General features: G+C 28.1%; 1 protein-coding gene across 2 annotated transcripts in view; it reads left to right on the forward strand.

Annotated features, from left to right (window-relative positions):
* The window catches only part of LOC129909318 (transmembrane protein fend), a 45,260-nt gene that overhangs the window by 14,233 nt on the left and 6,302 nt on the right, over positions 1-24,725 (forward strand). The window contains exons 2-3 of one of the 2 annotated variants that reach the window (XM_055986402.1): positions 9,076-9,123; positions 22,705-22,761. In XM_055986402.1, coding sequence (XP_055842377.1) covers positions 9,076-9,123; positions 22,705-22,761 — 105 coding nt within the window. The remainder of the gene's footprint in view (positions 1-9,075; positions 9,124-22,704; positions 22,762-24,725) is intronic. The other variant, XM_055986403.1, reaches the window with a different exon arrangement.

Below are 24,725 nucleotides of genomic sequence, written 5' to 3' on the forward strand. Positions count from 1 at the left end.
GGGATGGATTAACAACTTATAAGCTGCTTAGGGCGTCAATTTTAATGGGGTGATGATAAGAAAGATACAAATCAGGAATTCAATTGACGAAAAACTAGAGATACAATAAATCTAAAAGTTTAAAAAAAAATATATTTCACGTTGGAACCCTACCCGGGCGCCATTTAAATTTTGAATTTTTTACCAAAAGTCTTAAAACTTTAGTCAACATCCCCAAATATAAAAAGATAGAAAAACTTGATGCAAATTAGATGCACTCAAAGGGCCCAAAGTCCCCCTTAAATCCATCACTGTCCTGCATTGCGTTAAAAAGCCATACACGTTTCGTGTCATATTTACATGAGAGGACAATGTTTCATGACTTCAGTGGAGAGATAATAATGCCGATGTCGAACTCCGATGCGCCAGGCTTTATTGTTCTATCTCCCCCGAAAAAAAAATAACGAATAATAAAAAATCATAAAACATTTATGACCGAATATGACAAAAGAAAATTATGGAAAAAATCATCGATAAAAAGAAAAATAACAAGAAAATCGAGGAGAAAATATTAAAAAAAAAAAAACAACTAAATAAACGGCTTCCGTTCATCGAAGAGGAGGCTCTCTCACACGGACACACGTTTTGACCGTTTGTAGTTGTTTTTTTGTTTTGTTGTTGTCGCCTTGACGGTGTATCTTGAATCTAATATCAGAGAGTATCTTTTGAATAATTTTAGAACTTTTTTGAAATTTCGTGTTGATTTTTTTTTTTTTTGTTGTGAGTTTCCTTTTGGATGCACTCCTTTTTTGGTTATAGGGGTATATAGTAGGATGATGATGATGATAACACAAAAAAGGTCGATTAGAAATACTACTGCTCCCGATACCTATACAAAAAAAAAAAAGTTGATTTAGAATTCAGTTAGCGCAACGGACTTCTTGTTTTCTTTTCTTTCTTGAAAGACAAGTTCGAAGGAAACAATGTTTTTGAATATATTATATTATTGAAAGGGTTTATTCAATTGTAACGGGTAAAATTTATTATGCGAGTTGAATTTTAAATAGAATTAAAAATAAAATAATATTAAAAATAAATAAAGTTGTTAATATTGAATTTTTGAAGAAACGTGATATTGTGATGAGGGCAATTCAATATCTATTCAAAAATTATGGTAATTTTAAAAATATTTAAAAATTACATTATATTCATAGAACTTTACATTCAAATATTCAATAATACAATCAAACTACAATTAAATTTGAATAAAGAGAGAAGTACTTAAAGGCTGAACTCTAGGACCGATACTTTTAACTAATATGATGGCATATTTATCTGCCTGTCAAGAGTTTGTTTTATGGCAAATATTTTGTTAAGATATTAGTAAAAATAATTTATGTTGTTTAAAATTATATTTTTAATAAAATGTCATCACTTATTATAGGTTTGATAGAAAAAAATATAATAAATCATTGAATTGAATATTATTTAATTATTGAATGTATGTATGGCTTTTTGGCAAATTTTTATTCAATATTAAAATTTACAAAAACTTATTTATTATTAACACAACAAATAAATTAGTTGTAATCTATAATTCATGATGGAGGTTTTATTATTCTAAAACTTTTATTAAATACAAAAAATTTCTTATGTACATTGAAAAGCATTTAAGCAGATTTGAATTAAGTTTGTTTTTTTTTTTCTGTTTTTTTGAAAGCTTTGTAATACCAAAAAGAAACAAGCCTATATCCATTCTACTCCAAATTTTATCAAAATCCAACTAGATTTATAGGTTTAATGCTGTACCAAACAAACAAGATTTTTTTTTTAATTGAAAATATTTATAAAATTAAGAAAATCGTTCAAAAATCTTCTCAAAAATGTAGTAGATTTAAGACAAAAAATTTAAATACATAATAACCCTCCAAGAAAATTTAAACACCCAAAATCAGTTCTAACTATAAAAATCCCCCTCCTACAAAAAAATTCTCCAAAAAATTCTTTTGTATGAAAAAAAAACTCTCCCTCTCTGATTTTAGTATTTTTTTGTTTTTTTTTTTTGTTTTAATTCAATTTAAATGCAAAATAATGTCAAACTTTTTTCCACCTTTAACTAGGTCAGGGATACAAATCTACCTCTTCTATATAATACAAAAAAACGATAAAACACATTTTTATAAGTTTTGTGTTGGATAAAGTAGTATAAAAGAAAAACTGAATTTCATTCATTTTTATATGAGAGAGAGTTCCTTTTCGCCGAAACAATGCAACCCCATGAGCTAAAGCTGAGCTGGTTGAAGTATTATAATAAAAGTATGACACAATAGATGAGTGTCCACAACCAAGCAAGAGTCACCTCTTAACCTCTATAATAAATACCTACCGCCGCTACTGCACACCCAAACCCGAAAAAATAAAATTATTGTCTCTGAGATTTTTGTATTATTTTATTTTTCGATTCATTTTTTATTTTATAGTTTGAAAAGAGTTCTCTGAATAATTCACATACACATACAACAAGAATTTTTATCCCAAGTTTCCGTTGTATGAATATGATGATGGTGGCAGCATGCATTGATTAAGAGGATAATTTTTCACTTTCCTTCTTTATGTTTTTTTTTTCCTTCACAGTGGATATGGCTATTGTACTTCTGTTTAACAATCCATTCAAAGTCATTCAGGGTGCAGGAATATACTATAAAACTGCAGTAGCCACAAGAACCCTTATATGTACCTTCCAATAGTATAGTTTCGGCAACGGCTTTAACGATTTTAATAATATTTCCCAAGAGAGAATGAAATTTTGTTGAAAAGAAAATCCCATTCAGGTGAGCACATAATCATAATGTCAGTTCAGAGTCGGTGGTGAATATTCATTGAAAAGAATTTTTTTGTTTCCTTTTTTTTCTACTTTTGGACTTCTTGTATATTTATTACGCTTGTTTTTTTTTTTTTTTGACCTCCTTGAAGTAATATAACAGGAAGACTCTACCTACTTTTAGGATTGCGGTAGAAAAAAATTACCATTACTCTTATTCAACTCTCAGCGAGAGAAAAATAGAAAAATAAAATAAAATAAATGTCTTTTCGTCCTTGCAAGCATTTTCATTTATGAATTGCCATTATGTTAGAGTGCGTCCTTTTTTTTTTTTTTTCTTATATTATTTCCAATGCCTTCGTTCATTTCCTTTCTGCCGGCCATCGCTCCTCTCAGCGTTGGACAATTAAATGCATTAATGTGACTTTTATACTTGAATGGGCTTGGCTACTATAATAGATGTCCCATTCTATCTATTCATTGAGGATTTTTATTTTTCATCTATTTTTGTTCTTTCTTGAATCTTTTAACTCATCTCTCTCTCTCTTCGACGACCTCCTGCATTTGCTATTGTCCAGATTTTTACAATTTTTTTTTTATTTGTGTCCTTTTTCATTATTGAAAGTCGAAAGGAGTCAGTCTTTAGAGAAAAATTCAATTGAGCAGAAAATAATTCCATTTCTTTAGAGAGCGAGGCGAAATTGATGTGCAATTACATGGAGAGAGATACTTTGTCAAAAAGATATTTTATCTTTTTTTTTTTTTCAATTTCTTGACAAAAGATATAGTTTGTGCGAAAATATATCGAAACACAAACCATAAATAAAATTTCCCATGAAATTTGTCAAAATTTGTGTACCTCTATCTTCTTAAAGATACACTATCTCATTCAAAAAGATACAAAAATTGCATTCGTTTCAGAGCGCTACAGGTGCAAAAGATACACAAACAAAATATAAATTAAAACCAACTTGAAATAAATTAATCAAAAAAAAAACTTGTTTTTGGATAAAAATGAAGCAGAATTTTGGTGATCGTATATATTTTTTTGGTTTCCTCTTTAAAATGACGACGAGTGCGAGAGTATCTGAGAGATAAATAATTGTATGTTTGGTTGCATTGATGCGTAAAAAAAGAAAAAAATACATCACCAGCAGCGGTATGTAGATTGTACATGGGAGAATCAATTCAACCGAAAGTATAAAATAAAAAAAAAACAGAAACAAAAAACAACAACAACAATGACTTTGGATCTATATATTGTATTCTGGTGGCTTGAGAGATAGATTGCTGCTGGATGAACAAGAATAAAGAGCCAGAGAATAAAATGATAATAATAAAATTATTTTTATGTGGTAGCCCCCACATCAGCATTTCACGTTGTTGTGTTGTTTTTTCATCTCTTCTTCAATTTTCGAAGTTTTTTTGATGATTTTTGATAGTCTGAAAGGTAAAGTTGGATTAGGATTTAAGTTTTTAGTGATTTTCTCCATATCTATTAGAGATAGGGAAAAGCTTTCAACATACAAAATGAAAATAATCATATTGTGCGTCTTTTTTGTCTTAATAGATGTTTCGATATTTTGAATATTAGAAAAGTTACAGGTATTTTTCTTTTTCTATTTACAACTTTTTCTCTTTGACTATACAATCTGTTTTTCTTTCTTTATTGTTGTTGTTGGTTTGCCCTGTTGGGACTTTCGATTGGTGATTTAATTTTATGAGAAGTTTATTTTATGCCTTTTCATATAGAAAAAAAGGGTACAAAAGATGGACCAAACGGTGTAGTATCGAACATATAGACAGACAGACACACATCAACACAGTCCAGCCCAATCGACCGACCAACGACGATGGACGGGTTAAATTGAATGCAGAGCAAGCTATCCAACAACAACAAAAAAAGCAATAATTCCAATCAATAATATGGGACCGACACAAGTCAGCGGCGGCCGGCATGTATCTATCTATATGGGAATTTATATTTATGTCGTTTATTCTTGACCACTTTAATTGATTGGAATTGAAAGAAAATTTAAGTCTTTTTGGCTAACTATAGTTAAGTCTGATTCATTGCCATTGGGATTGTGAGATGAGTTTGAAAATTAAATGCAGAGCAATAATTAATGTTGTATTTTATTGTGTAGATAGTTTATAACAATATGAGGGTTAGAACAATATAATGTTAAGCAATTTAATGAAGAATTTAAAAATCATTAATGTGTAATTTTGCAATAAGTTTGGTAGGTATAGTTGGTTTGATTGATATTCGTTCATAATGATATAGATAATTTAAGAAAGCTTTAGGCTTTGAGAAAAAAAAAATTATGACTTCCTGATTTATTATACAAAATTCATTGTTCGTTCAATCAGTTTAGAAAATTTAATAGTTTTTTTTAATGATCAAGACCGGCAATGACTTGGAAATGATCTTTAATTAAAGTTTGTGCCTTAAAGGGTTCACATAAAATGTATATATCTTTAATAAAATCATTAATATGCTTGTTTTAGACCAATCATTAATTTAAGTATTTCATTAAAATTGAAACTAAATTGAAAAAGAATAATAGAGATGCTTGTTTTCCAAACCATAAATGACTGGTATAAAATACACTTAAGCTTATTTTTAACGACACAAATTGTTTCAGATGTTTGTGTACATCTGAATTATTTCTTCCTCTATTTCTTTGAAGAAAAAAAATGTATATGTACCTACCTATATTTAAGTGTCATTCATAACATTGAACTGGTATATGTATATCTTAAATTTTAGTAAGTCTGGTTTTTTTTGTCAGTCATATTTCTGATAGAAAATAAAAAAAACTGCATTCATTGTAATTGTAGATATTATACTAGTTTTATACCAGTTTAGAATAAAGAGAAATTTAATATGTATTTTCGTCCTTATCTACAAACTCAATGCAGAAAAAATGGAGATTAACATGAACATGTAAAACACAAAGTCACTTTACATCCATTTTATCTAAATGGTATAAAAATAATTACAAAAAATCTGAGTTGCTAATATATTTTCTAACAAATAATATAATTTATGGTTTATTTATGCAGAATTCTAATTTTTGTTATTATTGCATTGCTGTTATTTACTGATTGGACTTAACTGGTCTAGAACTCATATACAGTTTGATAAAAATTATTGTTATACTTTCATTAAAAACTGAGTTTATTAGAACGTGTTGATAACTTTTATACCATTTGTAAATCACACATTAAATGCGTTACTTTATTTATTTAATAATTCTTTTTCCATATTTTTAATTTTATTAATTGGTATAAATTTGTATTATTATACAATTTTCATAATTTAAGATTGGTCTTTGGAGGCTCTTTAATTTCCTAGTATTTTAGTTATATCTTGGAAATTATAGAGGTATACAAAGTTTAAAGAAAGTCTCTAAATATTTTAATTTTAATTGATGTTCTTTTTAGACCAGTTCAGAACACTACAACATAATTTGATAGAGTCTGCAGAAATAAAATTTGCTAAATATCAAAAAGGAAATTGTCTTATTAACTTTCTCCTTCAAAACACTTTATCATCAAAAATACAGCCGATAGAAAGATGCTCCATTTAAAATGTATAATAAATTAAACCACTCATCAAAACTCGACAAACTACACCTCTTCATTTATCTTTATACTTAACAAACATCCTCTTTATTTTAAAATTTCTTACTCTACATTATTACCTTTTCCGTCTTATATTTATATTTACTTCCTGACCCATGTCAAATAAATCATTAAAGAAACTCCATGACAAATTATATTCATTAAGCTTCTTATTTCACAAAATATATTTTTCCAAACAAGAAAAAAAAAATTAATTAAAACCAATTTGTGGGAATTACAAAATGAAACAAAAATAAAAAAAATATAAATTCAAACAAAAAGATTAGAAGTGTGAGAATATTTTTTTTTATATCAGATAATATTGTGACTGCAATAAAAAGATATCATTTTGTTTTATTATTTGTTTGAGATGATGTAAATGAGATAAATTTTTATACGAATTTTTATTTTTAAAGCGCATCAAAAAATTACCCAAATGTATTAAAAATTTGATGTAAATGAAAAGATAATAATCGACTTATATTCGACTTTAAATATACAAAAATGCTGAGGGAGAAAAAGTATCTTAAAGTACGTCTATTTATCTCACATATTTTATACCTCCCCCACATATTTTTTATATCCAATTCAAAAAAGCTCCAGAAGCAGATTTTCAAATCATATAATTTTTTTTTATTTTTGATGAACTCTTAGGAGCTCTCACATCAACCTGAATACCATCATAACACAAAATCATCTTCCAGTCTTCCTTATTCTCCATCCAATCGAATTTTCCGCGCCATCAAATTTTAATACGCCATAATAATGTATCTTTGAAATCCATTTCGTATTGCCATCGTAATTTTTGATTATCAATTTCAAAAAAAAAAAAAAAAAAGCATTGAATGAGTGAGTCTTGAATTTTTGAATATTTTTTAAGGGTTTTTTTTCATGAAAAATATAAAACAAAAAATCCATCCATCGATGATGGCTGATCCATTATTTATATAACTAATTAGTTTTTATTATTTTAGTGCAACAACAAATTGAAATGTATCGCCATACAAAATGCTCCTCATAAATCAACTCGACTTACAAAAAAGACGTAGACACAAAAAAATGAGCTCACACATTTCCACGCAGTTCAGATAAAAAAAACCATAAAAAATAATTTTTTTGAAAGATATTCGTTGATATACATTTTTGTATCTTTTTTTTTTTTTATTTATTTTAAGTCAAAGCTATTTTCTGCGGGGGTGATGGATAATAGGTGAGTGGGATGAGTTTCCAGTTGAGTTCGAGATGGAAAAAAAGACTAAAAGATACTTTTAGCACACATAACCATCTCGACATTCTCTTTGTATATTATTAGGTTTTTTTTTTTGGTATTTTTTTTTCTAATTCGATAAATTGCCTGTCGCATGAGAAATTCTCAAATCAACAAGGGAATCGAGCAAGCATACATCTATATAAGCTTTTATATGTCGCTGATTTATTTGTGTCACACTGGTGCTCCTATAGCTGTATACAATAACGTTCGTGATGCCAAGGACACTTCTTAGAATTAAGTGTCTTTTGGAGATTAAGTAGAAATTTATGTTTCATTTGAGACAATCTGATGGTGTAAAAGCAAACAAAACCATGTGATAATCCAAAAAAAAAAAAAAAACTAAACTAAGCTTTTTGTACGAAACCGATGACAAAGAAATATAAAAAAAAATTCAATCTTTTGGGTTGAATATAGTAGATACACTTGTGTGAACGCTTAAGAAGAGGTCAAAATTGGTGACTTTTTTGTTTGTTTTATTTGTGATAGAGTTAAATATGCAATAAATAACTTGGATTGTCTTCGCCAAGTCAATCCTTTTATGTATGTTTATCTTGAAAGACTATTTTTTAACACTTTTTTTTTTTTTCTTACTCTTGAGTAAGGTTGAGCTTTTTTTTTTAAACTAATGGGTTTGAAATATATCATGAACCTCAAATTGAGCTATTTGATTTGTTTGAATTTCGATAAAAAGTGTCACTTTATTCATTGAAAAATGGCATTTTTATGATGATTCTTGAAGTTAAACAGAGACATTAAAGGGGTTTCAAAAAAAAAAAGACTGATTGTGAATCATTACTTTTAAGCACAAGACCAATTTATACCAACTGTTATTGCATAACAATGATATTTGTAAGAAGAAGAATTTGTAGAAGAATGGTTCTTAGTTTCTATTCAATGGAGATAGCTTAAAACGAGTTTTTGAAAGAGTTTTGAGTGATCTTATGATTTAGACCAGTTTATACCAAACAACACAGATTGAATAAATACCGTTATCTGTACGATTTCAGTTAGATTGCAGTCAATTAAAAAAATTCAGATTCGATCAAGTGGTTAAATCCCATTTTATACCAGTCAGGAAAATTTTTATACCAGTTTGAGAATTTGGTGGTAGATACTTTTTATTCATTTTCCCATACTTGATCCAAAATCAACAGCTGATAGTATGAAAATTAATCATATTGCAGATATTTTTATTTTAGACCAATTACAAATCTTAACACAAGGATTATTTTGATCAACTATTCTAGTAAGAAGCTTTTCTTACCAATAATATTTAGGTCGAAAAATTCAATTTTGTTTTTTTTTTATACCAATTAATATTTTATACCAAATTCTTTATTTTTCTAATAATTTTTTTTTCTTTTTTTAATTGCAGTTTGTTCAAGATTGGCATCACTGTATGGACTTTGATGATTGCAAAAATGTAAGTTTCCTTCAAAAATTCAAAAAAAAAAAAAAAAAAAATTCAATCAATAAAATTAGAATATTTTTCTTTGCTATGATAATGCATGTTATACTATATATATCTATAAACTAGCTCTATCCCCCTTATAATATTCTCAACCCATAAAACAAAAATCTATACCAACTCCCCTTTTTTTCTTATTTAATTTGTATCTTTTTTTATACTCCGTTTGTATAATCTATTAATAAAACAAAAAAAAAAAAAAAAAAAACTTTATAATACTCCTCCCTAATTCTTCCTTTATATGTCTCTTTGAATGAATGATGAATGTGCAACAAAAACGCACAATAGGTATTTACTAAAATACAAAAACAAAAAAAAAAAAAAATACAAATAACATCTTTCGCACGCATTGGTTAGTTGCAAATACCCCCAACATCGCATCCTATAAAAAAAAAAAAACACATCGTCCTCATATTAAAGCTTGTTCTTGTATAGCTCTTATAGGTAGCTTATAGAAGAAAGGGTGTGCATTTTATATTTGCTCCGTTTATGTCTCTCTTGGTATAATGTCCATCCGTCTGTTCGTGTGTGTGTCTTCCCCCCTTTGTCATGCACTTAATTAATTCTTCCGCAAAACAGAAGAGAAGCATGCTTAAGATCCATTTTAGTTTGACATAATACGTTCATGGTTGTTCGTATTTTTTTTTTTTTTTTTTTTTTTGTGAGATGGGGGACATATAAAAGCAACGAACGACGAAACGGACGTACGAATACGAACAAACACTCTTCAAAGTCCATCCATCCATCCATCCATCTATCCAATCCATCCATCCATCCGTCCATTTCCGTATGAGGAGAAAAGAGATTTTCTGAAGGGTTTCTTCATTCAGGCAATAAAGGCAAATAGCAAATAAAAAAAAAAAAAAAAAAAATTGTGATATGTTGACAAAGAAAACACAACCAAAAGGGGTTGACACACAAGAACACACCTCAAATCGAATATTATTATGTACATAGTTTGTATATATATAAATACGTGTATGTTGGCAACGTCATCATTGTCATCGGATGGCCGCGAAAGTACGGGTATCCATTACACTGCATTGCATGGAAGTATGACGAACAAACTCAACAAGGGCTTGAGGATATTGTCATACTAAAAAAAAAAAAAAAATCATATTATTATAAGTGGGGAGCTGCTGTTGGATGGAAACATGGCCGGCCACATGGAGTACCTACTCCGGAGTGTTAGTGTCCAGCCCACTTGAGATTCCACTCTCTTTCTCTGTTTTTTTTTTTCAAAAAAAAAAAAAAAAAAAAACAATAAACATACATATGACAGGGCTCATTGTAAATGACGTTACTTTGATCATTCATTTGGATAATTTCATTTTGTTTTTCAAGAATGTGTTTAGTTATAGAGGTACCTACTATACCAAAACTCTTCAACACACACTTGGATATGTACTCGTATCCATGAAGTGTATATTTTGCTCTGTGTCCTGTTATTTTTGTATTTTCTCTTCTTTTTGAACCCTTGTCATTTTGTAATGAGGAATATAAAAACAACTACCGCATATATATGATGAAACGCATTGTACACATTCATTTTTGAACCCTTTTTTGTGTATGTTTTATTATATTTTTTTGTTCTGCTTTTTATTTGACCTAAAAGGACCTCACTTTTGCCTAAAGTTATGTGGCGGTTAAATTCCAATGAATCCTTTGTACTCTTGTTTTACCATTTTTTTTTTTTTTTTTTTTTTTTGAAGCAAACAGATGTTGTTTGCACTATCTATGATTTTAAATTGCCTTGAAATTATAAAAAATAAAAATTTTGGGTCACTGTGTTTCTGACAGATTCAAATTTACACATGTTCACAGATTTTTTTTTTTTGAAAAAAAAAAAAAACAGAGTACGGTAAAGGGTCGAATAGAAATGACCTGGATCTGTGAAATTTTTCGTTACTTTGTTGACTTAACTGTTGATGGACTACTGAAACAGTTGTTACTGACAAAAAATAAAAAAAAAACAAGAAGTGATGAGAGGAATGTTAAGGGATTGAATATTTTAAAGTCCAGTGTAACTTCTTTTTTATGAGTTCTCTGTTGAACTTTGAAGCTTTTCTAAAGGGTTTTGCAGTATACCATTCAAAAAAATGTGTTTTTATCCCTTTAATGAGTTTAAATGAGAATTTTGACTAAGTTAAAAAAAAATTTTTTTTTTGAAAAAAATTTTTTTTTTTAGTTTTTTGAAATTCAAAATTTTTAAAATGTATTTTTGGTTGTTTTTTTCATTTTATAATAAATTTTAGAAGAAAATTTTAGAAAAGTTGTCTTTTATGGTTTTTAGATTGAAAAATGTATATTTTTTGTTTCTCAAATGATTTTAATCTTGTTTTTTTTTTGTAATCATTTGGGGGTTATTTTTGTGTTTGTTCTAAAAGAAGAATCAGTTCACTGAAAATCCTTTAAAATTGAGCCCCTTGAACCATAAACAAATGTTTTTCCAACCCATTCGTGTGTTTTATTGAACAATTTCTCTTGGTTTTCCTAAGGTGTCTGCTATGAAATCAATACGTTCACTGCATCCTTGATATATGTAAAACTTCTTTTTTTTTATCCTTACCATGTCAAGACCTAAATCCCTTTAAATTTATTCAAGAAAAAAAAAAAAAAAAAATCCAAAATTTCACAGCCTTTCGATTTCATTGTGTGTTTGCTTGAAAATCAATTCTTTCTTCAAATTGAATCGCACGTATTTCATCTCTCCTTCCACATATTATACATACATATTCCTGATTACAATAGTGAACACAAAAGAATAAAAAAAAAAAAATACGTTTAAGCCCAAATATGTAGGCAGATCCAGATACACCTTTATTGCCAGCCATATAAAATGACTATAGAAAGCGTTTATAGAGAGAGACTATGAATAGATTTTACGTGCACCTATTTTTTTTTTTTTTTTTTTTACTTCTGTCTTCTATTTTTTTTTGTTCGATATATCGCCTTTAATTTATTGCAGGGATTTCAATGTGCTCCCTGTATCCCAAATGACATATATATCTTTGTCAACATCGCGTTGGGATCAAGCATTCCAATAAAATTAAAAAAAAAAAAAACAAACTCAACACGTTTTCTAGAACAAAGACCAAAAATATATATTAAAAAAAAAAAAAATAACGATGAAAATCTTTTCAGTTCTTTCTAAAAATGTCAATCTACCTTTTCTATGATTATGATTTACAGGATTAAGGATTTTTTTTTGTATATTCTCATAGAACGAACATATAGAGAAGAAGTTCATTATAGTCGTGTTGGTGTATTTTTTGGTTTGTTTTTGGAAATTAATTGATTTCTCCATTTCAATGTGTTTTTCGTGCGAGATATAAATCGTAAATCAGTTTTTTTTTTTAATTTTGAAGAATTTTTTTTTTGTGGAACGAAGTTTTTGGAATAGAGATTACCCCAAGGAGATTACTTATTTCAATTAATCCGAAAAAAAAGAAAAAAAAGAGGATTCATATTTTTTTTTTTTCTCAAATAAGTCGTCCTTATATTCGAATGTTCATGTACATAAGCCTTCTATTTGAAAGAAAAAAAAAAAAAAAACATTTCTTCTTTGTTCAATTTCATCATGTATGTTTAAAAAAAAAAAAAAAAAACTTACCCCAGACAGACATTCCTTAAAGATTTTTATTTAGAAAATCCTTCTTGTCCCCAAATTATTTAAGAGAAACAAGGACCTTATGTTTCTGCGACATTTCTACAAAAAAAAAAAAAAAAAAACAACAAGCATCCTTGGAGCACATATTGGCTCTGACTGTTTGTTTAGATATAAACCCCATCTAGTTATTTGGGGCTAGATTTTATGTTATTGTTGACCAATTACAGGGAGTTTGTGTTATTGCGTATATATCTTTTTATAGGGGGAAATCCGTTATAAATCTCACACATTCTCCAATTGGAAAAAATTTTTACTCATCCAAACAGAAAACACACACAAATCGACTATAGGTACCTATATCATGGATTAAAAAAAAAAAAAAAAAAAAAAAAAAAAAAAAACAGAAAATAAAAGGATCCACATAGGGTAAAAGCGGGTGAGATGGCATACCTTTTTTGTTTTTGGGATATTTTTCAAAGTAAACCACATTTCATATTTCTAACAATGCAAAAATGTTCTATATTCAATATCCAACGTATTGTTTGTTTTACAGATTTTTATATATTAAATTTATAATTTTAAATTAATATAGAAAAAAAGTTTAAAAAAAAACCATCTCCCCCTATAGGGTGGGTGAGATGGCGCATGAGTTTGTTTTAGGTTTCTATTGCCAAATTCATTGCACAAATGGTTGAACGATGTGAAGGAGTCAAGCACCAATGCATGGCATAATAGATTGCAACTAGTCGTCTTTTTTATAAAATTTGAACTTGGTTGAATTACTTAAAAAAAATAGTTTGAGGGTGATATGGCACATGCTAACACTATACTCGAGTAAAAAATTCTAGTACGGAATGCGCCATTTCACCCGCAAAAAACTGCGCCATCTCACCTTTTTGCGCATAATTCATATTCGTAAGCACCCATAAAAAGCAGATAGAACTAGAGCTCAGATTTCACACGCAATGCATAACTTATACTCTCTTGTATGTATTGGTGTATCAAGGGCATCTAAGATCCCAACAACTCACAAAATATCGGAACAAAAAAAAAGAGCGAAAAAAAATTCGAAAAAAATCATCACATTATTTGCTTCGAAATTTTTTTTAATTTTTTGTATCACAGATAAAGAAACGATTACTGGCTACTTCGATTTAAAATATTTAAAGAAAGCTAAAAATATTTTTCATACATTTTTAGAGCAATAAATGCTCAAGATATTTAAGGTGCGCCATCTTCCCCGCTACGCCATATCACCCGCTTTTACCCTAATCAATTCAGGACAACCATTGTCAGGACTTTTTTCTATCCTTAACATATAGAGATACAGTATATCTATGTCTATATGCTCATGTTTATGCTTTTCGACTTTGTTTTATTTCAAAGAAATTTTATTGGACGTGAAAATAATCGAAAGGGAGTATAATGTGTATTTTTTTTTTTTTTTTTTTTTTTTTTGTAGTCCTGTGAAACATCGCAGAGTCCATGTGTTTGTAATTTTAATCGTGAAAGATACTTCTTCTCTCACTCTAAATACACAACGCACGAGTGAAGAAGAAAAAAAATATTTTTTTTTTTTTTTCAAAGGATACTCTCTGGTGCACATATAGAATAGATAAAGTAACAGTTGGCTCTATAGCAATTAAGGGTGCTAGATACGTAGTAATGATAATGATGATGATGACTGAACTGTGAATGGGTCGGCAAGGATATCGATTACACCCAGGATTCCCAGATTGTAGATATATCTTCTCTTCTATCCTTACACTATAGACAACCAACTCTATATCCTTAAACATAAGAGTACGAGTATTCTATACTTATTCTAGTGCAAATGGATTTAAGATACTAAATTCAGAACCCAACATGGTATAAAGTGAAAAAGAATGAAGAAGAGTGGGTGTATAAGAGTGTGTTATATTTGTTTTGCAAGGAAGAATTAAGTAGGTAATCTTATCAGAGAAAGGATATCCTCCGAGAATGAGAAGAAGATATATCTATATGTGTTGTGTTTGTGTTGTAAAAGCTTTCGATTTGAAGAAGAGAAAGTATATATTTAAAAAAAAAAAAAAAACTAAACTAAAATAAAATACAAAAGTATCTATAAGCTCCTGATGGCTGGAAGATTACATCCGACAGCCTTGACCTAATGACTTTTTGAATAATGGAGATGAAATTCTCCCATACTATACTGTACTGTTTTAATAGAAGGTAGCTAGAGCTCTACTCTATTGCATCAAAATAATGCTCGAAGGATTTTCTGATGGAAAATAAACTTTTGTTTTATAAGTTTTAAGTTTTTTTTTTTTTGTTTTTTTGCAAATGTAGATAAGTGGAATAGGGATAGATTTTATAAGAGTGTGTGTTTACTCTTTTAAAATGCTCAATGAACTGAAAATTATATCGAAGGTTTTTTTTTACTCTTTTTCAATTTTATCGATGAAAGAAAATCCTTTCGATGAAATTAAAACAAATAAAAATGATGAATTTTCTTACTTTTTTTTTCTTTCGTATTGATTTGTTGATTTGAAATTGATTACTTTCGATTGTTGAATTATTATTATCTTGGGATGTTTTGACAGGATATACATTTTATTTCTTTTGTTTGATGTTTAGACAGTACCTTTTACATTATTTTTTTTTTTTTAAATTGGCGCCCAACGTGTGGCCTTTTTTTCAATTTTTTCACTTGAAGTGCTGATTTTTAGTAATACTCGTTCAATGAATAAGTAAACATGTGCTTTTTAGAGACTTTGTTTACGTAAAATGGGTTAAAAGACTGTCAAACTTCAGAAAATATACAAATTATTACTTTTATTTCATTGGCGCCCAACGTGAGGCATTTTTTTAAAATGAATTTTTGCCTCGAACGACCATCTTAAATCGATATAACAACTAACAAGATAGATTCTAGTTTTATTTACTTTATTTTTTTAAATGGCGCCCAACTTTGCTGAATGTAATTAATTGGCGCCCAAGGTGAGATACAATCATTTAAAACACTTTTGTTTCAGCAGATCAGTGATTTTTTTGTTTCTAATCATTTAAAACGACTTAGCATTTTATTTTGCATACATCAATGCAACTTTTATTTAGAAATACACTTAAATGGCGCCCAACGTGTGACCTATTTAATTCTCTATTTTATGTCTAGAAGTTCAAATTTTCATTAGAAAATCTTTTTTTCATTAAATCTAACTTTGTATCATATTTATTCATAACTATTAAATAAAACCTTCAACAAACCAATTCAATTCATTGGTAAGCTGTCAAGATACACAAACTAGCTAGCAATGTGAATTTTTCTATTTTATATAAATTTCACTCTAAACACATCCCAATTTTCTATTTAGGTCTCCTCACATTTTGTATTTAATTAGAACAAACTATAATGTCAATAAATTGTCAACTGATCTGTTTCGATTATAAATGACATTAAGAACACGAAAATATTAGATAGCCGCTCATTAACAAAACGCACAAACAAATGGGATCATCTTTATATATTTTTTTTTCTTTTTCTTCGTTCATCGGTTCTGATGAATATTTTGTATTTATTTTGAATTTCAATAAAAATATTCAGGGCAAACTGCAGCTCTTCGATGATTTAAAAATATATAAAAAAAAACAAGTTGAAATTTTCTTTCTCTACCTTTTTTTTTTATATTTTTATAATTAAAATAAAAAAAAAAAAAAAAAAAAAAAAAATAAAAAAAAAACACCAGCTTCACAGAAAATAATCGAGGTGAATAACGATAAACGAATGTGTATCTTCTTGTCTTGTGTGTTTGCCTAAGCATAAGAAGAATTTTCTCTTTTTTTTTTTTTTTGATATCGATTTTGATTGAATTAACAGATAAAAAAATGTCAACGAAATTGATTTCAAGAATGTAAGATACACTTGTATCTTTTTTTTTCGTTTTTTGGTATTTTTAAAATATGTAAAATAATCTGATGACAATTTCGATTGAAAAGAAACAAAAAGCAAAATCGAAAATAAAAATTGGATTGAGTCAAACCATTTGACCACTTGCCACCCGAAAGCAACCTAATAATCGTAAACAGATCAAATTTACGACTCCATTTCATTTTCCAATTTCTTTGATTATCTATTTATGTGTATTTTTTTTTGTGTATTTTTGTATTTTCAAAGACAAAAATATCTTCAATATCTCAATATATTCGATTACTAGATCAATGATTAAATAAATTAGAATCACAGACAAAGTCAATAATTTTTTTTTTTTTCAAAAAAAAATTTTTTTTTTGTTTTTCTAAAACATTCATCTCAGACAATAAAAACCTATAGAAATTGATTAATAAAACATTGTTTAGTTAATATCTATCTTGTTTATATAGAAATATCATATTTGTATACAAAAAAAGACCAATTTTTATCGTCAAAAATATTGAATTTCCCGAAATATGAATAAAAATCATTTATTTATTTTTATTTTTTGTCTAAGTCTATATCCCTTGCATTGATTACACCAAAAAGTTTGTATCTTTTATTTTTAATCGAACATAAAAAATCCCGTATTCGTTTACAATATTATTACTCACTTTTCTATCTGTATAACTCGATACTTTTTTTTGATCGAAAAAATATAAAAATTCTTTATTTGGAATTCGATTGGATTAAATTCGCATTTAAAAAAAAAAAAAACTAAACAATTTTGTTTATCATTTTGTAGAGATATTTTTATACTAATTTATTATTCGTGTTTAATATAAAAAAAAACAGTCACAATATTAAAATTGAATATTTTTGTATTAAATTCATTAGATATGTATCTAAAATGCGTGTATCTCTATGAGCTTAAACCACACAGAAAAAATAATAAATATAAAATGAAACTTGAAACTAATTTAAAACGCATAGATAGGATTTATTTCATTTACAAAAAAAAACAAAAAAAAAAAAAAAATAAAGAAGAAGAATAACTTATAACTTATAAATTTAACGATTTATTACAAATTTGTTGTTTTCGAACAAAAATGGCGCCCGGGTATTTGTTTTTTTTTTTTTTTTTTGTATTTATAAATACAAAGATTTATGTTATGAAGATTTACTAGATAGTTTTGCTTATGGCCAATAGGAATTTCATTATAAATCAGTTTTTTGTTTTGGTATCTACCAATTATGTGTTTAGTCAGAGGTATGAATTTTTTTTCGATATGGTTTATTAATTGGCTTAACTTTATAAACTATCTAGAATTATGTCTATGGAGATTAAAGATGGAGGATAAAATTTTGCGTGGGGTTTTCCAAGATTTTTGAAAATATGTAGGTGCATATATCTGTCTAATAAGAATCAAAACAGTTATGAAATCACGATTAACGATAGAGAAATTGGGTCACTTCTTGTTTAATTTTTGTTGGGCGCCACTTTTAACAAAAATTTTACTCATCCGTATTTAACCTCGAGGCTTTCAAAGCCCACTTTATGCTAAGGAAGAAGTGCATTTTCGTTTTAGTCCGAAAAAAGCTTTTATTTAGAATTGTACTGTTTCCGCGCATTGGGCGCCAGTTAAAAATAAAAAAAAAATATTTTGAACTAAGCAAAAAGTTTATTTTTTATTTCTCTTTTTACGAATAGAGAACAATTTAAGAAGAGCCCATGTCAAATTTTTTTTTATTTGGTACAATATCCTCACATTGGGCGCCAATTGCATTAAATCTCGTTATATTTTTTTCTTTGAAGACTTCAGAACATTGCTTATTTTGAGAAAAGCATATTTTAATTAAAGAACTTTCTTTTGGAATCAATTAAAAAATGTCAGAACATTTGGCGCTACTTAAGAGTCAAAACTATCAATTTAAAACCGTTTGAGCCTAAGGTTTAACTTTTGATGCCTAATTTAAGGGCTATAGGCCAATAATAACCATAATAGAAAATCACGTTTTATAATTCGTTTGGTAGACGTCCGACGTTGGGTGGTACTTTAAAGACTTTCCTCACGTCGGGCGCTACTTTAAAGACTTTCCTCACATTGGGCGCCAGTTAAAAATCAAACCGAAATCTTAAATGTTCTGAGCTTTAAAGCTAATAGTGTATAACTGAATAATGAATAAAAATTGCTGAACCGTTTGATTTTTATCAAATTGACTGGCGTTGGGCGCCATTTTCATAACATAAACTCTCTTTTTTTTTACAATATAAGTTGTTCACCAAGATCAAGTTTAGAAACCTACTGAAACTGAAAATTTTACTTATTAACAGGAAATATTACTAACGTTGGGCGCCACTTTTTTTTTGAAAGAATAATTTTGATTAATAGAATACCACTCATTGGGCATAAAATAGAGAGTATTAATGAACAGAGTGAAGCAAGCGTAAAAAATTCATAGACCAAAATAAACCATCATTAAACATCTTCTGCTATTAATCACACTTACTTGAAAAAATTTGTCAACATTCCAAACATCCCAGATACTATTATTTAAGACCATCTGGATTCACTTTACACAAAAGAGTCTCTTTTCATAAAACATAATATCTTAATTGGACATCAACTTAAATTTACTCTGTAACAAAGAGTACACACAACAACTGTTCTGGAAAGAATTATAAATCCTCCCAGTGAACATAAACATAAAATTTCAATTATCCTCAAAAAAAAAAAAAAAAATTAAAACTAAACTGAAGAAGAAAAAAAAAATTGTCAAATATTCTCGTATTACACACTAAAGAAAAAAAAATTGAACATTACAGCCAGAAAAATTATTATCTCTTCAAGAATGTGTGCTCTGTTGCTGTGTATAGATAGAAATAATTCACATTTCTTTCAGCAGCTGAATTGAATTCCAATTCAACCAAACCATCATCATCTCAGCGACCACAAATGAAAACCAAAGATTCAAACCACACACAGATAAAACGTATAAGGACGATGAGAGTTGTGAAATCTCAGAGTTCAAAGGACCTGATGTTTGAAATGAACAAACAAAACAAAAGCAAGACAAGGACAAAAAAAATGGACTCCACCAACCACATTCGAAGGAACATCGACAACAGCAACGACAACACATTTGGGTGTCAAATATCATCTGCAATTTGTGTCATATCTTTCAATTTGTCACTTTAAGTGGTCACACAAAGTGTATACATTCGAGAACTCCTAGAGAATGTGTATAGGGATGGGGGAAGAAGTGGAGAGCATCTAGCTAGAACGACAAAAGGATGATGTAGCATAAAAGTTTTTTTCTGTTCGAAGGACTTTTCTCTAGTTCTTCGAAGAAAAATAAAAATTTTTTTTTTTTTTTTTTTTTTTACAGATTTTGTGTGTCATTTGAGATTCCAAGTTATGGAATGGTTTTATTTCTGTGGTATTTTAAATGGACTATTCCCTTGGGAGGGATCCTAGCTCCTCTAGCCAGCATCGTGAGACGATTAGATCAAAATTTTCCTTCATTTAGAAAAAAAATGGAAGAGTGATATTATTTTCTTTTAATATCTTCCAGATGCCTTATAGAAAATCTAATGGATATTCTCTCCCCCCCCCCTAAGTGGTGTAAATTATTCTAGAATAGAAAACATATATATTCCAAAAGGCTTATCTGGCATTCTTTACAAATGATTGGCAGGCCATCAGAAGAAATCAGAAATCAAAATCTCATCTTCTCCTTTTAGAACGAAAACAGAAAGTCTAGAAAATCTGTTCCCCCCTTTTTTTTTTGTTGAACAGGATCAATAAATATTTTGTCCGATTTATCAGTAGTTATGCTGGGAAGATATTCAAATTGAATTTTCAGGGGGAAAAAACATCTATAAAATGGAATTTTGTATTTTTTTGTTTATTTATAAATTCCAAGTAGTTCTTTCTCTCTCAAAAAAAAAAAAAAAAAAAAAAAAAAAAACGAAATGCATGTTTTGTTGTGTTATTATCCCGCACTAATTAGATTCTGTTATGCGTTGAGATATGAAGCAACATGCAGCTAAAGAATAACATATCTATCCTAAGGAAAAAAAAAAAAATAATATCCAGCAGAGGCGCTCTGCTATGCTGAAGAAATGGAAGATTGCACTGAGATGGTGTAACTTGTTTCATCTGTCAGCACATTGAATGGAGCATAAAGTGATTGAGATATTACCGCTTCTATATCCAATATACACGGTTCAGAGGTTTTTAATTGTCGATTTTTTGATTTTTTTTTTTGAAAAAAAAAAAAAAAAATATTTTTAATAAATTGGGGCCAAGTATTTCACTTTGAACAAAATAGAAAAAAAAAACTATAATCTCCAGCAGGGAAAACTAAATGAGATGTTTTAACAAAAATTGGATAAGAAAAATATTTAGAAAATAATTAAAAAAGAAGAAAAATTTCATGTGGTGTTTTTTTTTTATGAAATTTTCTTGGTTTATCGATTGATTTGGTGGTATTTTTACATGAGTGTTTCTTAATGGATTTCATGTTTGCATTTTTTTGGAAGATCATAGAGATCAAATCAATTTGAAGGGATAAATTATTGCTATATAAAACTTGAATTTTTGTGTTTGGAATGGCGCCCAACGTGCGGTCATTTTTGTTTATTGATTTGTTTTGGGAGATTAAAACTGAAAATAAACAAAAATTATATTCTCAGTCATTAAAATGAATGAAAAATGTTAAATTTATTCCATTTAACGGGCCTTGGACTTCCGGAAACTTTCTTTATCCGAAATATTTTTAGAGCAATTTTGTGTAATTATTCCATTTTGAAAATGATTTTCTTCTGCAAAACTTTAATTTTATTCATTTCATTTTAATGTTTATCCTTAAAATTGCCAAAGGTAAGTTCTTAAATGGCGCCCAACGAACTACAAGATTGATCTTGGCGTCCAACGTAGAAATTGGACGTTAAATATATTTGATCACAAGAATAACGACATTGTAAATAGGCTAAAGAATTCGTGTTTTAAGATAAAATAAAATCAATATGTGCGACTTGAACTTCAGCTTGAAGTACTAAATCACTGGCAATTAAGTACTTTATTTTGTTTATTGTGTTGGGTCTATTGAACTTCTACAAAAGAATTAGATTTTTTGGGGTTTTTATTATATTAAGTATAAATAACGCTGCTGGTTGAAATAACCAATGTTCTAAAACTGTACTAAATTTTATACTCTATCATCGATCCATATGGATTGGTATTCCCAATTTTCTTTTAAATTTTTTTAGAACACTGTTGATTTGATGTATTCTATGTTCTAAAAATTGTACTAAATGCAGGGAATGAAATATCATTTACTTAAAATAACGCCTAACGTAATTGATTAATTTAGGGCTTTTGCAACTAAAAAAGCTAAACGAATTTGTTTATCCCACTTTTGCTCGTGTATAACCCTGTTATGTTCTCCTACAATAGTAATTGGAAAATAAAATAAATTTTGTTTGCATCCTTAAAAATATTCCTGTAAAATGTAAAAATGCAACCATATTTTTTATATTATATAAAAGTTATATATACATTTGCTTATATTAAAAAAGTTTCTTTTGAGTTTATTTTTATATAAATTTAAAATCATCCTCCATTTCATGCACAACAAAAAAATAAATAAATAAAAAAAATGTATATTATTTCACGTAAATAAAAAACACACACATACACATTTTAGAACGAAAAAAAAAAATATATCTATATCACAACAACGATGCACTAAATAAATAACCCTAACAAAACAAAAAATATTAGTGCTAAAATTATATAAACAAATCCATGTTTGTAAATTTTTAGTACCCTCTTTTTTTAACTTTCGAATGTACTAAAAGAAAATTCAATTAAACGAAAACAAAATTTAAAACAAATTTATATAATGTTTGCTTGTTATTTTCTTTTTTTTATATTCATTATATTTTTTTCTTTAGTACAAACAATCATTCTTATTCTCAAAAAAAAAAAAAGTACTAAAACATAGAAAACAATTCTCTTTTATGTTACAGATGTGCATCACACCACCAAATATCAATAGTTATATCCCAGAAGCGTTCAGTTTTCTGGTGAGTGATATAATTTATATTTTCAAAAAAAAAAAAAAGTCAAACTATATTTTTCCATCTCTATAATAATTTTTTTTTTTTATTATTTTCTATAACAAAAAATATAATAATCAAAAAAAAAAAAATAATAAATATGTGCCAGCAAAAATATATTCATAATCCATTCGCTTATATCATTTTTATGTTTAAACGCTTTTTTTGGATATATATTTCTTTCTCATTTTATTTTTGAGTGGCATTTTTTTTTTGTTCCTTTTTTTTTATAAATATCCTTTTTATATGTCCTGATATTTGTGTTTGTATGAAACTCGAATGAAAAAAAGAATTTATAAAGAGTTTGTGTCCATGAAAAAAGTATATGAAAATCCCGAAAAAATAGTTATCATTTTGATGTCAGAGATGTATACCGACATATCTGCAAAACGTTCTCAACACATTTTGTGGTTGTATAGGAAAAGTTGTTGTTGTTGTTGTTTTTATTCTGTTCCTTGTTGAGAGGATGTATCTCGTTGAAAGGTTCACATACAATGGCACACAAAAAAAAAGGAACACAACACAACCAGCATGCAAAGTTACTACTGCACTCCCTTTTAGATACTATAAATGCGCCATCCAGAGAGATAGGAGGATATTATAACGTAAAAAGGGTTGCACATCCTGAGGGAATATTTTATGCGAAACGCGCGAGGTAAAACTATTTAAATATTAAAAGTTATATGAGTTAAATGCAGCAAAACTCATCGCATATGCAAAAACGTTGCTGTTGCAAGTTTCACTAAAGTAGTATAGAGTACAGAGAATCTGCTTGTGTGCTATAGTAATATGCTTTTGTTGTTACTGTATGTTCACAGGATACATGGGTTGAAGTTGAAAATTTTGTATAAATATGCGCGCCCAAAAAATCAGCGGGTACCCTATTTCAGGACATATACCTACAATTTTGTTGTATAGAGAGCTTATGCAAGCAATAATATGGAGAATGAGAGATATAGGGCTTATGTTATGGGAGATTGTTGAAATTTACTCGAGTTTTTGAAGTCGTTTAGCTTACTTTTCGTCCTGTTATATGCAGTATGTTTAACTGTAGATATGTATGATGCGGATGTATTATGATGATGATGATGAACAACAACATCTACAAACTACTACTTACTATCAAGGATGACAACTTTACTCTAGTTCAAAAGCATTCTTGGCAACGAAATCAGCTCATCAGCTGCATAAATAATCACAAGCACACTAAGAAGAGAAAAAATGTGAAAAACACTAGAGTAAAAATATCAGAAAATTACAGCAACAATATGTTTATTTTATATATTTTATATCTGTTGTGTGAACTTTTTTTTAGTACTAAACGGAAAAGTTTTTAAGTTTTTTTGTTTGTCTTCTGTTTTTTTTTTATTTTCTTAAAACTACAATGTGTTTATGAAGGATTTACTTCAACTTACTTTGGGATAACACAAATTTAATAAAAAAAAAAAAAATTGAAGGAAAAGATGAAAAGTAAATACTCTTTAGGAAATGAGGTCACAATGGTATTTTATGAGTTTTATGAGCACAATTTGACTTCGAAATTAATTTTTGTTAAAAGTTTTTGCTTAAAGTTATGAGATGCGTTGAAAGGATTCTTTTGTGTCAAAATTGCCAAAATAATGAACAAGATTTTTTGGCATAAGAATATTGAAATTTTACAAAAAAATGAACTTATTGTAGCTATTTAATTATGTTCTAAGAAAAATGTTTTATTCAAAAATAAATGTTGTTAGGTATATTATACATATTTAATTTAGTACATGTTTTTTTACTACGATAATTTCTTTTTTTTTACCCGAAAATTTAAGTTTAGTACCTACTAAGTACTTTTAATGTATCTTCTTTGAAAGTTCAGCTGATATGAGGCTATAAAACTAAAAGAACTATTGTTCTAAATTGTACTAAAATCCTTATTTTTAATTAATAGGTAT

The sequence above is a fragment of the Episyrphus balteatus genome, chromosome 2, assembly GCF_945859705.1.
Source record: "Episyrphus balteatus chromosome 2, idEpiBalt1.1, whole genome shotgun sequence".
Classification (NCBI taxonomy): Eukaryota; Metazoa; Arthropoda; class Insecta; order Diptera; family Syrphidae; genus Episyrphus; species Episyrphus balteatus.